The sequence below is a fragment of the Pseudonaja textilis genome, chromosome 3, assembly GCF_049901715.1.
Source record: "Pseudonaja textilis isolate UNSWEBS1 chromosome 3, rPseTex1.2, whole genome shotgun sequence".
Taxonomy (NCBI): domain Eukaryota; kingdom Metazoa; phylum Chordata; class Lepidosauria; order Squamata; family Elapidae; genus Pseudonaja; species Pseudonaja textilis.
The window spans coordinates 61647009-61663239 of record NC_141992.1 but is presented as its reverse complement, the minus strand read 5'-3'; the positions used below and the strand labels follow the sequence as shown (position 1 = coordinate 61663239).

Below are 16231 nucleotides of genomic sequence, written 5' to 3'. Positions count from 1 at the left end.
CTTTCCACCCAAGTGTGTACTTTGCACTATTCTGTGTGCAGTATTTATATGGTGCCTATTGTGTGTGGCTTTTCAGTTGACTACTTTGTAGTTGACACAAGTCCAAAAATTCAGAAGACTAAATCTCTGCCTCTGGTGACCAACCCAGATTGGATCTTTAAATATCTATGTTCAACTTCGTTAACAAAATTTGTATAGTGGAAGGAAAGCCATTGGCAATGTAAGTAATAAATGGCAATCAGACTCGAAGAAATGTTTTCCTTCATTGTAATTCTTTGTAAAGCCCTTTGTTGTCGTGTTATGCTAATTTTTCATCCAGAGCAATTTCTATCCATTTAAATATCAATGATCTAATGCAAGAGGTATTTTAGCTTTTCAGGGTTTTTCAATAACCTACCTGGCAGATAATAACTGAAATTTAATCAATTGCTTTGGTTGCATTAATTTTTATGCTTTAGGAAATACCATGGCATTTTGTCGAGGCATAAAAATATATTTAAGTCCCCCATGATGAAATAAAGCAATCTTTGATTTTTTTCCCCCTCTTTGTCTTGCTGGTGGTTTGGATATTTTTTATTTTTTAAAATACTTTTTTACTAAAACCAATGTCAGTCCAGTTGTCCAACGCTTTATAGTTTCCAGCTTTTAACTCTAAGACAATCTTGGGGGGGGGGAGCAGTGGGAGGAGGAGGAGGAAGAGGAGGAGGAAGAGGTGGAAGAGGAAAAGGAGGAGGAACGGGAGGAGCAGGAATAGAGGGAAAGAGTATACTTAGGATACAGCTTCTGTTTCTAGCAGTAAGAAAAACTGGAGTACTCTCCCTATGCAGTACAAAATACACAAAACACCTTTTTGTTTGTTGGTTTGGGATGCATTTCAGAGCTTTAAGCCATTTGTTTTATTTAATTTCAGATAGTGGGTCAACGTGAGCTCAGGATGGCCCAAAAGTCCCAAAGCAGAGATGCAAAGACTTCATACACTCTATTATACATTATAGCTCCCAAAGTAGAGTAACTCTAATACTCTTCTCTCATTCAAATTCATCAGAGTTTGACATTCTATACAGGGAACTTATAATTGTTCATGCCATTGCTTCTCTAACTCAGGTTCACAGATCTGCAGCCATTGGGCTGGGATTCAGTGAGATGATATGACCAAAGTGGAAATTTTTATCATCCAGAATGTGTTCTCAAATATTGAACACACTTCTTCGCTTAGGGTTCCAGGCTACCAAGATTTTACCTAAACAATAGGCCAAGTGAGTTTCTCCAATGTAATTGAATTACATTCTAAGAGAAGTTTTTAAACATTAAGAATTTTCTAAAGAGAATGGTGTATCCTGTGTCAAAGCATAAACCAGATAGAAAAGAAATAATGGGAAACAAGAAAAAGAAAAGAAAAGAGCTGATGTGGTTTCCATCTTCAAAAAAGGGAAAGAAAATAGATCCAAGAAACTATAAACTAATCAGCCTGACATCAATACTTGTGAAGAGCCTGGAAAAGAAAATCAAGCAATAACCTATGAACACCCAGAAGCAAGTAAAGTTATAATTAGAAGTCAATATGGGTTTGTCAAAAACAGATCAGGCCAAACAAATCTTATTTAAAGTGACTAAATTAGCGGAAATGCTGTGGACATAGTATACTTGGATTTCAGTAAGGCATTTGACAAAGTAAACAGCAACTTCTTTCTTGGTAAGCTAGAAAAATATGGGATAAACAGCATCACCACCAGATGGATTTGTAACTGATTGACAAACCATATTCAAGATGTAATCCTTAATGGAACTACATCTACGTGCAGGGAAATAAGCAGTAGAATACCCTAAGGTTCCATTTTAGGCCCAGTACTCTTCAACATCTTCATAAACTATTTAGATGAAGGAATAGAAGGAGAAGTCATCAAATTTTTGATGACACCAAGCTGGCAGGAATAGCCAAAACCCCAGAAAATAGGCTCAAGATCCAGATGATTCTCGACAGACTTGAATACTAGGCCCTATCTAACAAAATGAAATGCAATGTAGAGAAAAGTGAGATTTTACACTCAAACCAAAAAACCAAATATACAGATACAAATTTGATGAAACTTGGCTCAATAGCAGTAACGGTGAGAGAGATCTTGGACTCCTTGTGGACAATCACTTAAATATGAGCTAGCCAAAAAAGTCAGGCTGCATTAACAGAGGGATAGAATCAAGATAACTTGAAGTGTTAATACCACTTTATAAGTCTTGGGAAGACCATATGCTGCATCCAGTTTTGGTCACCTCAATATAAAAAGATGCTGAGACTCTGGAAAGAGTGCAAAGAAGAGCAACAAAGACAATTAGGATGGTGGAGGTTAAAACATATGAAGAATGGTTGCACAAATTGGGTTTGTCTAGTGAAAAGAAGGACTAGGGCTGACATGATAGCAGTGTTCCAATATCTGAGAGGCTGCCACAAAGAAGAGGGAGCAAGTTATTCTCCAAAGTACCTAAAGGCAGGACAAGAAGCAGTGGAGGGAAACCAATCAAGGAGAGAAACAACTTGGAACTAAGGAGACATTTCCTGACAGTGAGAACAATTGATCAGTAGAATGGCTTGCCTTCAGTAGTTGTAGGTGTTTCATCACTGATGTGAGTATTGCAGCTGAACAGACACAAACACAAAAGTTATCTGTCTTTATATTTACTGTTATTTCTGGAATGCAAAAATAGACAATCTAGTAAAATTTCTCACCTTTCTTGCTTTCAGATAAGAATTTTCTCCAGCATAGTTAGCACTGGTTATTTTGATTGTTTACTGTATGGGTTAGAAAAGCTGTAGCTAGCATTGTTAGAATATTTATCAAAAGTCACATACAATCCTGTTATGACTCCCCTTCGAAATTCAAACGAGCAAAACAGAAAGCAGCCGTTTCACAATTAAATCAAACGGAAAGAAGTCTTACAAGATAACGGCTGGCAGAAACCACAGCATAAATCTTTACTCTGTCCGGCAAACCAGTCCTGGCAATAAATCCTCAGCCCCAGAGCTCTTTGCTGTAACGTCCTCACTCAAATAGTCCTTTTGTTCCTGGCGAAATGTACCAGCCCAGCTGTGTCCTTTTATACTCATTAAGGCAACGTGCTAATTTACTGACTTGCCCTTCTCATTTGCTCCAGCTGATTTTGCCTTTTCAACCATCTTCTACTTTTTACATTTAACCACAAATTTTCCAAGTTCTCATCTCCACTAGAAGACTCTCTCAAAACTTCCCTGTCAGCCATTCCCAGCTGTTGATCAGATAAGGAACCAGAGGAGGTCAAAGGTCCTGACAATTCTAATACATCAGGTCTGTCGTCCTTTGTCACATCCATCTCCTCATCCTGGTTATCAGTCCAATCAGTAAGCCAGGCTGGTTCATATTGTTCTGACATAACCTCTTCACTTGAACTCATATCAATCACAGGAGCTGAATCCAAGCCCGGAGCCACAACACAATCCCATGACTAGATTGACTTAATTATTTGAATTTGGAATCTTTAGTAATATTCAGTACCTTCTCATTTGGTCTCCTCGGAAAGTATGGTAAGAATCTCAACAGTATTACATTGGAAATCACTTGGTGATGCATAGTAGAACAGGCAGTATGTAAACATTTGAAAAATATGTTTTAATTGAATTCTTAAAATTGGTACTGTATTCTGCCTGCCAAGCTTGAGTTTTTAAAATCTTCGCAAAGAAGTCATTGTCTAAAGCTGAAGTGCATACTGAATATTGAAGTGTGTACAAATGTTCTGTGAAATCAGTCATTGGGCATACCTACACAGCTAGTTTAACATGGTTTGCTCCAGTCCATGAGGTGGCTAGCCTAAACTTGTTCAGTTTACAAAGCTGATCTTTATTCTGCCTTAGTAAAAGATTAGTCAGAGAGTAGATTAGAACTGGAGTTGATACAGACACACACAGCTAGTACTTAAAACAAAGGAGGGATTTTATTCTAGACATAAGTTAATTATGCTAGCACTATAAGCAGGTGAAAACATTATTTATAAAACCAGTGTGTATGAAATGCTGTAAGAAATATAAGAAATCAAGTCTTAACCTACTTGATTTCCCTACCTGATTTTATTGTACAATTTGTTTATTATATCACTATTTCATGAATTTTTTTGTCTTTTTGCTTCAAGTCAATGTTGAATCCTGGTCAAGTCCCTGCAGTTTTCCTGAGAAGTGGTTTGACATTGTCTCCTTCCTAGAGAGTGACCAACCCAAAGTCACTGAAATGGCTTAATGGCTAAGGCAGGATTAGAGCTCTCAATTTGCTGGTTTCCAGCTTATGTCCTAACCACTACATCAAAATGGATTTCAGTTTAATGTATAGGTAAGCCTCATTCAGTGACTGTTTTAGTTAGCAATTGCTTTGGGTCTGAGTTGCCAGTCCCAATTGTGCTTTCTAAATAAAGACTATTCATACTCATATATTATTAGAATCCTTATAATCCTCCCCAAACTGGTGGATCTCAAAATAGGATACCATCCTTAAAATAATAAAAGAAAAAAATAGTTAAAGCATAGTCACTGCGTGCAGAAGTCCTTATGCAGAATGACAGGTTAACATTGAACTCAGAGGTGGTATTCAGCAGGTTCTGACCAGTTCTGGAGAACAGGTAGCGGAAATGTTGAGTAGTTCAGAGAACTAGCAAATACCACCTCTGACTGGAGATTTTACAGTATCCTTCCCCTGCCATGCCCACCAAGCCACGCCCACAGAACCAGCAGTAAAAAAAATTGAATCCCACCACTGATTGAATTGTTGTCAATTAAGATAATATCTTATGTGACTTCACATGTTGCTGAATGAAACCAATGTTGGCTGGTGAAAGGAACACTCTTTAAATAAATTGTGCTATCATTTTTATTTTTCATAGTATTATTAAAGACTGTTCATTAAAGAAGGAAATCACAAACCAAATTGCAAAGATTATTGTCTTGGCCAGAAGAAGGGAAGCCTTCATTGCACTCCAAAATCTCCCTAACCTCTTCCTTGACCTGGTAGAAATTGTAGTTCAAAATATTTGGATTATAATTCTCAGACCTTCTCTACACCTAAAATGGTCAAGGTTTTGGCTCAAATTATGTAGAAAGCTCCAAATGATTTGTGAAGTACCTGTTCAGAGACAAGAGATATCTGCTTTATACCGCCTTCCAGATGCTCTTTTATTTCCAGTGCTTTCATTGACTCCCCAATAACACCATAGTACCAGCTCAGACCTTTCTTTTCCAAAAGGTCATTCTTCACAACACATCTTTCCACTTCATAAAGTTAGTTGACTGCAAATGTTCACTGAAACACAGATGACATTGTACAGCCAATTGTGTTCTTCCTCCTCCCCAATAATTAAGCCACTCCACTCAGTTTCTCTGGTTTTTTTAGGATTTAATCTACATACTTTCCTCCTGAATCCTCTTAAGCAGTCTAATTTGACAGAGGTGAAAGATCCAGAACGTGAATTCTGTCTGTGTTTTGTAAACTCCATGTTAGGGAAATGAAATTTGAACAAACACAAATTTACCAGATGGTTCTTTTGTATTTGGACAGGTTTCCTCTCAGGAGCCTGTTTCATGGGAAAAACCAGTTACAGGCAGAAGTAAGGAGAAATAATTCCAATACAAACTAAAATTTCACTTAATTTGATTTCTCATTTGATAAATACATATCCTTAAGGCAGAGGGAGATTTTATGTTGGCTCAGGCAGAAGTCATGTTTCTGGAATTGTCTCGGCAAGATTTGTCTATTCAGAGCTAAATACAGTACAGTGATATGCATCTATAAGTTCTGTTGAGATATGGGTGACTTCAGGTCAAGAAGCCTGCAAATTTGTTTGAATAGCAATTTTCTCAGCTCCTATTCCCTTTAGCCTTGTTTTCTGGTAAATAGTGGTATAGCTCCTTTGTTATAACCTGTTTATGTTGCTCTAACAAAAAGAAATTAGCTGTCTGCATGGCTTCAAAGAAAAGAAGACCACACATTGATCCAACTGCCCCTGTAGTGCAACAGTGGCATTTCCACTTTCTCTTTGTTCATCTGTGGAAGAAGATAAAAGCATAATGTCAGGGGACTTCAACTATCAGAAAAGTCAATAATACTTACCTTGATCTTAAATGTATACTTCATGGCATATCTTCTATCAGAAGGTAATAAAAAGCAAGTATGTTAATGTTGAGAATGTGCTGATTCAGGAATACAGGAATATTTCATTGACTTCCATCCCTGACTGGACCATCCAAATTTCCCTCTTGACCATGATAATTCTGGCTTTAGTATTAAGATCATGCTAAACCATCATCACAAACTACGGTAATAAGATGCCTCCATTGTCTGTAAGACCTGATAATCTCTCCTTGCCTTTTAATTATATATTACGATTTTAATTGTTTTTATTGCTATTTTATGGGGCTTTTTTTTACTGTAAGCCATCCAGAGTCATGTTTTCTGAGATGGTGGCCATATAACTATGACAAATTGATCAATAAATAAATCACAGGGCACACATATATTGAAAATCCTTTTCTTTAAACTTGAATAGACAATGTTGGTTCTTCTGCCAAGATATGATGTGGCAGCTGCTGGCCTTTTGTAAGGCCTTGAAAACTTGAGGTAGGTAATTCGGAGAGTACTATAAGTACCCAGGAGTACTAATAGTACCTTTATTGTAATGTTACAGTAACTTAATCTTGCGAATCTGAAGATATCTGTCCCCTCCCTTACTTTTATTGTCCTGAAAATTAAGGAGGGTCTCTTCAAAGACTTTTTCTCCACTCCCACTCTTCCTTCATACTTAGGTTTCATTATCAGACTATTGGCTAGGCTGCAGCTCTTCCTCCTGTCTTCCAAGGTTGTTCCCACATACTATTACAGTATGAGAGATAGATGTGAGATGGAGCCTGCGTCATGATTGTGTTAATGGTGGGGTTTTTTTATTATTCCTTGCTGCTGTCTGTTTATATATTTTGAATTATGTTTTTTTAATGTGTTTTATTGTAAGTCAGCCAGAGACAAAGAAATGAGATGGGAGGCCATATAAATTGATTAATAAATAAGTATATTTCTTCCAATATTTACCTAATGAGCAGAACTTATTTCAAATATGCATTTTAGTTTTGGAAGTTTCACTGATTTATCTACAGGTGATCCTCAAGTCACAACAGTGACCATTCAAAATTAGGACAGTGCTCAACAAGGGAGACTTAAGACCAGTCCATAAAGTTGCAGCCATCACTGTCAGCTTGGGTCCCCAAATCGCATTTGCAACATTGCAATGAGCTGCGGTCAAGTTATTGTCATTTGTGACCTTCTTTCTCAGCTTCCCACAAGAGAAATCAATGAGGAAGTCAATAGGGAATGCTACAAATCACTCCTTTAAGTCACTCCCAACACTTTTGCACAGGAGGAACCCCACTACATAGTATGATATCCCAGGGATCTCATACTCCATAGCACACACACCCCTGCTAACCCACACTCCACTGAGCACTTGCTCATGGCGACTTTTGACTAGCCCATGCTTCCTAGGGCTCACCTGTGATCCTTGCCAGCTTGCCTGCAACCTTGCCAGCCCACCCACACACTGCAGCATCTCCCTCAGTCCTCTGTGGCATCTCCTTATGGCATCCCCCACCCCTTTGGTCTCTTCTGGTTTAACAATCCTATGTCCTGCATTATCACAGCAACCAGAACTGCTGGAATTGCCATTGCTAAATGATGCAATCATGTGATATCATGCTTCACAATCATATTATTTAGTAATGGAAATTCTGGCCCTAGTTGCCAACATAACTTGAGGATTACCTGCAGTTGCTTGCATTTTTTTAAAAAAATTACATATCAATGATATAGAAATGAATGAAAGGACAACACAAATAAATATTGTACAATTTACATCATTCTCAAATTCTTTGTCTGAAGAGCTTACCTCTTTTTTTGTATTTGCTTTGGGAAGTGTGGCTCTCTGAATGTCACTTAAATCTTGTTTCTGATCTTTGGCCTAGAAAAAAAGCATTTCACTCTATCATAATCAAATATTAGTAATTTAGTCAATAAGGAGCATTTACGCTGACATGGAAGGATGATCGTTCACTATTGAAATATGCTTTGTATGTAAAGATTCTCAGGTTTTATACACTGTATGCTTCCAGTCACAATTCACAGTACTGGGTTACATGGAGAATCTGCTGATATTTATTAAACCAACTTCCCACATTAATATTAGCACTTCCATATAGCCACTTGTTTTCTTAAAGAGAAAAGGAGCATTAATTTAGATTCGGACCAGCCTTTAAATTAAATACAATAAGGAATTTTAAATAAACTTCAAACAGGATTTGACGTACTGTGTAACAGCCTTGATCATTGTTTCTCTAGTTCAAAAGAAAATATGATTGTCGGTTTTTGGTAACTTCTATACAGTGTGCTTGTTTCTAAGAGTTTTCAGTATGAATCAAAATCAGCATTTATAATACGGTTTCATTCAAAGGAAAGAAAGAAATGCTGTCCTCTGAATGCTTATGAGGTTCTACACTAAAATAACAGCATTTTAATAATGATTTGGGAAAAGCCACTAATATCTTTAGACAAAAATAAATGCTATAAATGTTTAGTATTAGCTGTTTGGTTAAAAATACTTTTGAATGACTAATACAAATTAAAATTACTTAATTTACAAGAATCATTAGATAAAAATACTTCAGGAATTTTTTATTAATATTAGAAATTAGTAACATTAATTTTACATAGAAGTATAATCAAAAAGTCCAGAAACTATATATTGACAAAGGAAATAGAAAGGAAGCAAGAAACAAGAATTAACAAGAAGAATATCCACAAAATTAATAATACTATTTCCAACATTTAACCTATTTCTAAAAAGTCTTGCCTGAAAGGTTGCAGGTGTGGGTGGAGGACAGATGATGAGAGAGTCATAGGTAACATGCAAGTTCTGTTCTTATCTTCTCGTGCAAAAGGAATGACAATGGTTGCACAATCTGGAAGCAGCCCATAGAATTCTCAAAATGGATTGGACTGTATTTCAGAAAATGGCATCAGGGTATGTAAAGCTACATGGGAATGACCTTGGAAGACAGGATGAAGAGCCATAGACTAAGCAACAGCAGAGAATGTTTCAGAAGGAACTTTCCCTAGATTCTTGGACTTAGTCCAGATAAGAAATACAACCAGGAGTACTAGCTGCATTTTTATTTTAAGGTTATATTAACAGAATCTTGCAAGACTGAAAGTACCCCTCCTGTTCCTCAGATTTACTTTCCTCAAAACTAGAAAGTTTCATCTGAGGTGCTCTTGTCATCCTTTTGGACTGAAATTTCATTTATCTGACTGTTGTCTAGCCTGTGGATTTTCCTCCTGTCCTGTCTCCTAAGGTCATTCCCACATGCCATTACAGTAGGTGCCACACAAAAGTCGCCACACAAAAACCCAAAGGAACAGATAACCTATAAGGTACTCATTGGTGACAGCTCTCTTAGTTCTATGGAGCTGATATTCTAAGGAGGTCCCAGACTCTTTCAAAAACAGCACTAAACTTCATAAAGGAGTACAGACATAAAAAATGGTCAACAGGAGCTAGGCATATCCCAACTCCTAATCTTGTCATCAGCTATGTTGCTAAGGAGGGACACAATGCTATGCACATAGCAAGCAGAAGAAAAAACGCTAATTGAGATGTGGAATAACTAAAGATGTCTTTAGGATATAGGCTAGGAATGAGACAAAGGCAAGGTCATGAGGACATGGCTTTAAAAAAATATTACTAGGGAAGTTTGAGAGGTATGAGGATGAGACCATTAATATTAACATCTTCAAAGCAATTTTCCCCAGACTTGATACACTTAAGACCTATGGAATTATAACTTCCCAATTCCCAGGAATCATAGCCAATAAGCAGCAATGAGTAAGAGAAAGAAGTTCTACTATGCATCATAGAGAAGGCATTCAGATGCCTTCAGTGATCTGTTTGAACATGGATTCTTGCTAGAAAATACTGTTGGGCAGCAGTCTTTTTTCTTCAAAAGTCTTAAAGTCTACCATAAGCAGAGCCACAGAGTCAACAAAAGCAGTACAGCTTATTTTCAAAGTTGTTTTTGTATGGATTCCTTGTCACTCGGATGACTTTGTATGTGCAATCGAAGGATGTGCAGCAGGAGAGCCACATACTACTGATAACCAGTTCTTCAAAAGCTTCATTTGGCTTTTTTGTGTTGCTTTGAGGCTGATGACATTCTGGCAACGCTGACTCTCCGAAGAATAATTTGTCTGTAATTTAAAGCACACTGACAGTGGTAACTTCTGAAATTGTTATAGAAGTGCCATCTAGGCTATTTAATTTTTTATAAAGCTTTGAAATGACATTCCTCTCATTTTTTTTCCAAGTTAAAATGCCAGGAGTTGTTCTTTAAATTGCTCATATTGGATACCTTGCAATTTGTTGTTCTTTAAATTGCTCATATTGGATACCTTGCAATTGGCTTAGCAAATGAGAATTTTGTAATTGGGATGTCAGGATGATACAACCATCAAAACGATTATGCCATCATAATGCTTGAAGTCACAGTGTAATAATACACCCTTATGGGTATGTCAGTTTTGTAATTTGAGATAATATTTAATGAAATCAACTGGTGGGCAAGCAGGGAGATATAACAATATGTCAGCTAGACCAGAAGATCAACATATCTGTGGACTTTTTAATCCTTTTATCCTCTTCAATCTTTTTCCCTCTTGATTTTTGATTAGTTGTGAGGCAACCAAGAGCCAAACCAATTTTCCCTTCAGTTATTTAAAATTAAACTGTTAATTTGAACAGAACACTCCAGATCAGAATGTAATGCATAAAACTTTTTGAAAAATTACTTTACAGTTATATTTTTACTTCACATCAGAATGGGGGATTGCAGGAGACTCTCTGAATTTATAAAAGAGAGTATTATTCTCAATACTATGTATTGATTTAGTATTTGTCACTTTTATGTTTATTTTATTGTATTTGTTTTGTTATATTGTAGGATGCTTAGAGCTGAGAAGTGAAGTGCCACACAAATTGCAGCATCCAACTAACTGAACAGGTTTTTTGGGAGTCTAGTAATCAAAGCAAAAAAGTAATGAAGACATGGAAGTAGCTGGGGCCATCATTCAGGGTTTAGTTAAGACCACAATTAAAGGTAAGACAAGTCCCTTTTTTAATAACCAAAGACCGTAATAAATATGTTTGGGGACCATAAGGATAGCATCACACATGGGACCAATGCTGAGGTTGGGGTGGAAGATTAGGATTTTCTTTCCTTTTTTAAAATGATGTATCAATTTAGGGCTTATATTAGCATGCCCATCTCTTTCCAACTCAAAATGCTGGGAAACTACACTGGCAATTTTCAGAAATAAGGGCCAAAGAGATGATCCTGAGTATCACAAAAAGAGGCCATTGGAACAGGATGGCCAACTATGGTTTATGGCTAGGTAACATTATGGTGTCAGCAGGGATGGGTTTCAAAATGTTTCTCTACTGGTTCGGAGAGCATGATTCTATTCTATTCCATTCCATTCCAATCTATTCTCTATTCTATTCTATTTTCTATTCAATTCTACTCTATTCTATTTTCTATTCCATTCCATTCTATTCCATTCCATTCCATTCTATTCTATTCCATTCTTTAGTCTATTCTATTTTCTATTCAATTCTATTTTCCACAGTAAGTATGGTAATCATTTTTAATCATATGGGTTTATGTTTTACCTTGGAAATACCTTGGAATTCAACTGGCCTTCATGGGCATCCAGAAGGACAGGTCTGAGAAACATGGGTAAGCACAAAGAGTGTCATGACAATGAGGTTTTTTTCATCGATTTAGATAATTGCACAGCAATTAGCAGTGAGCAAAGTGAACCATCCATCTTATAAGCCCCAGCAAGTGAAACCTTAACAACTGTCATGACGCTATAAATGTACTGCTCTTTTTTATGTACTTAGCACTTGCAATCTTGAATCTCCAAAATGTCTAACTCAGTAATGCAACTATTATTAAGTTGTTTAATAAAGAAGGAATTTAGGAAATGATTACTGGGGAAGCTGCAGCCCTGGCTGGATATTGGTTTTATGTGGGGGTTTTTTTTCTGTTGTCAAACAGATTTGTTATTTTGTTTTTCCTTTTTTCTTTTCCAGCTTGGCTGTGTTCTGTCTTATTTTGCTCCTATTTATCTTGCTTTTATTCTTTATATGTTTCATGTATTTGTATTATTTATTTATATTGTTAGGTGTCCCATCTTTCTGCAGTTGGTCTCAAATGAATAATTGAATGAATGAATCAATGGACATGCTAAATGCTGCAAGGCATTTAGTGGCAACATATTTCACTGTATATTCAGAACGATATAAACAAGCATCTTACTCTTTGGAAAAGTTTTTTTAAAGCTATATAGTTGCTTTGGTTTCTGTATTAATAAATACAACACAACTGATTTGTATTTAATGCTGGACACTGTATTACACAACAAGGGATTTTGATAAATTTGTATCTGTGCCGTGTTGTTAGAATATGCAAGAACAAAAACAGAATTGAAGTGAAGGATGAAGGTGAAGCATGAATGGACAAAGGGAAAATGCCAACTCTGGGTTAGCTGCCCAACTGGACTATATATATGCTACTTGAAACTGGGGCCAAGGGTCTGAGATACTCAACAAACCTGGCCACGCCCATGCCTGGTTTAGCAAAGGGGAAAAAAGTCCCAATATGTCACATGACAATGCCGTGACGCCCCTGGTCTAGACAGTAAGTTCATTATTCCCTCTAAACTTTGAAGGATGTAGCCTAATTTTGGCTCTGCTACTTCTTGCTCCTAAGCCACTCACTTTGCTTCCCTCCCTAACAAATGTAACCTGAAAACAAAAATGTTTAAAACTTTCTGACATATTGCCATCACATTTGCAGCAGTAAAAATGATATCAAAATTACATTTAATAAGCAGACGTTACCATGCACATCCCCAAACACTCATTTGTTAAAGTGGCAAATGCTGACAGGAGGGTTTATTTGCAATTTTAAAAAGATGGCAATTCTCCTAAATTGGAACTGTGTGCCAGAAAAAGCATGAGATAATTAATTTTAGTTAAGATTTAGGAACCTTGTTTTCCCCCAAAAACAAAATATTGTCCTCTTTGAAATGTTTGAAATAGATAGGAACACCATAGTATATTTGTTCTGCCTGCCATAGATTTTTTACATCTGGCTAGCAAGGTTCTAGTTTCATCTGTGAGGCCAAATTTGAATTCCTGGTTAATAATGCCATAACTGGATTTATGAATTATGCCATAATTTTACATGAAGGGAGGAGAGTCCAGATTTTTCATGACAAACAGAATACATGGTAACTATATAATAAAATATACAAGTATATGGAATGCATGTTTATACATTATAATTTGATACATACAAACAACCAAAATCTTATACATTACAAAATTATCTCCTTGATATTTGATAGCTCAATAAGGTGCTTTCAGTGATGGAACGAAACATTTTTAAAATAAAAAAGCCATGTACTGAGCTTTGATTTTATGTTTGCTTTATTTTATTTATTAAATTTGTTTGCAGCCCATCTCACCTTGCAACCTTTCCTGTTTGCTTCCAGAAATGGCAATGGATAGGGATCCTATCTTACTCCCTAATTGTGTTTAATGAAGAATTACTGGATGTCTCGATTTTTCTGGACACATTCAGGATTGAAACATGACAGTTACCCAGCCCACTATGCAAAAGAAATGTTGTGCGAATGTTGCAGACAGCCGACTCTGGAAGCTTCAAAGAGGGCTCCGCTACCACTACCTCTCTTAAAAATTGGCTGTGCAATCCATCTACTCACAGTATTGGAAACTGTTTAGCCAACTCGAATCTGATTTGATCTTTTCGGGATTAGGCTTTGGTTAATAAGCCTCGACTCCCAGACTCGCAGAGATGGCAAGCATGGCTTAAATACCGCTCACCACCTGGAACCAAACCGGTGGCGATTAAAAAATAAATAAATAAATCCCCCACCAGCCAAAGCCTTTAATCAGCCTATATATATACATATATATATATATATAGGATTTCAAGAAGCTACCAGATCGCTTTGCCGCCGAGGTTTCCAAATCGACCAAGAGGGCGGTCCCGCTTCCCGTGCTCAGGCTACATGGTCCCGCCTCCAGGTCGCCTTATGGGGGCGGGCATGCCCAGGTCTGGCTCGCTAGCTGCTGAAATCCCGCCCTGTGGGGGAGCGTCACTAGTCGGATTGAAATGCACACACGGCGGAGGAAACATCCGCCCGCAGTTAACAGCCTGCAAAGGTAGAGCGCGAGGGGGCTGCATGCGACCAGCGGCGTCGGGGGGTCGAGAGCCAGCCGAGGGGAAAAACGCGCGATGTATCGGCCAGCTCTGACCAGGCTGCTGCTCTTGCATCTGCTCCTGATCAAGCTCCCCAGCGCCAGAGGTGGGTCCGGGCTGCGAAAGGGGGAAAGGACCGGGCGGCTCGGGCTTCGGAACTGCCGGGCAAGTGTGCGCGCCACGCGTTCGCCGGTGCCGGCTCGGTAGTGCGCGGCGGGGTTGGCGTTGCGCGATCCGCCCCGGTTGTGTTATCCAAGTAGGGGTGTGCGTATGTGTGTAAACAGGCGAGATCAGAGCTATTGTGTGGCTTGGTGTCGCCTAGAGCCCCGCGTGTGTGGGAAGATCCATCCTAAACGTCCCGGAGTAATTGGTAGGGTGCCACATGGGGCTCCTGGAGAGAGTATCTTTAAGACAGACGGGTCTCACTTGCGACCACCACCCGTTACCAAAGCGGTTTTTATTCGCCATCTGCCCATTCATTCTCGGTTCCTGTTCTCCCGCCCCTGCCCCGGTTTAAATGCAACCAGGAATGAGAGGAATAAATGCGTGGCAGCTTGCCATCGTCTCCCCCCCCCCCCCACACCCCTTTATACAAGCAATACCCGAATGTGTGGTAGTGTTCTTGGGGGGTGGGGGGAGGAAACGAGAGAGGGAAAAGACCCCGCATCTTTTCTGCGCCTTTCTTGGCTTGGAACGATCCTTTGTTGTCCACCTGCTTTGCCGAGCTCCTCCGCATCCAAGGATAGGGTCGGGCGCACCTCCCTAAAAGTAATCTGCCCAGGGAAGAACGGCGCGTTCTTTGAGAGGGGAACGGGAGGAGAAGAGACGCTGCCTCGCAAATAGCCTTTTGTGCGTTTTGGGAGGAAAGCGAGAATCGTGGCCTAGCGCGTTTGAGGGCTGCCGGCTAAAAAAGGAACTGCGAGAGATCGGCGGGCTGCGCGCGCGCGTGTTTGTATATGTGTATGTGCGTGCACGCGTTTTTCCCTCTTCTTTTCTTGCATCTTTGTTTTCCCGTGAAATTCGAAATGCTATATTGGTTCTTCTCTCTCTCTCTCTTTTGCCTCTCGCAGGCTCCGGGAAGGAGTGCGAAGAGAACCAGTTTCAGTGCCGGAACGAGCGGTGCATCCCTTCCATTTGGAAATGTGACGAGGACGACGATTGCTTGGATAACAGTGACGAAGCAGACTGCCGTGAGTAGTAGTAGTAGTAGTGGGTGGCCCTTTCTCTTGCAGGCGGAGAGAGAGGGGCCGGGGACTAGGTCGCCGGGTTGAAGAGAAACATAAAGACGGCGAAGCGGAGGTGGGGGTGGTTGGTTGTGGAAGCGACCCTTGTGCAACTTGTTGTCCGGTGGGAGAAACGGGATGAAGTGCGCCTCCGGAGTGTTTTGCCAATGACAAATCCATTTTATCTCAGTTTGTAGGAAGAACTGGATTAGAATGTGTGTCAAAAGCGGCCCTTCCTGCCGAAAGAAGGCTTAGATATATAAACCTCTGTATAGCTCTACCCCTGTCAGTGTTTGTTAAAATCTAGTGGCGTTTCCGCGTTTCGTGCCGCGTTTCGAATAAGCAGCTGAAGAGGGGTTTTTTTTCCCCTTTGCAAAAAAAGAACGGGTAGAACAAATACCTGTTTCAAACTTCTGTGGCAGACAGCCACTCTTTTTATGAATGGAAGTGCCTCTTCTGCCGGGAGTTTTGTGATTGGCTGCTGGAGAAATGCCAGATGAGTCACATGGTACCCGCTTTCCCATAAGAGAGGGTGGTGGGGTTGAATTCTATTGTATGGTACCTACTTTGAGACAGTCTTCCTTCTTCCCCTTTAAGGCCATGCCTTCCTGTC

General features: G+C 39.1%; 1 protein-coding gene across 1 annotated transcript in view; it reads left to right on the top strand.

The window, feature by feature from the left end:
- Positions 1-14295: 14295 nt before the first annotated feature.
- The window catches only part of LRP8 (LDL receptor related protein 8), a 205705-nt gene continuing 203769 nt past the window's right edge, over positions 14296-16231 (top strand). The window contains exons 1-2 of the mRNA XM_087929936.1: positions 14296-14501; positions 15466-15585. Of these exons, the coding sequence (XP_087786062.1) occupies positions 14432-14501; positions 15466-15585 (190 nt within the window). The 5' untranslated portion in view covers positions 14296-14431. The remainder of the gene's footprint in view (positions 14502-15465; positions 15586-16231) is intronic.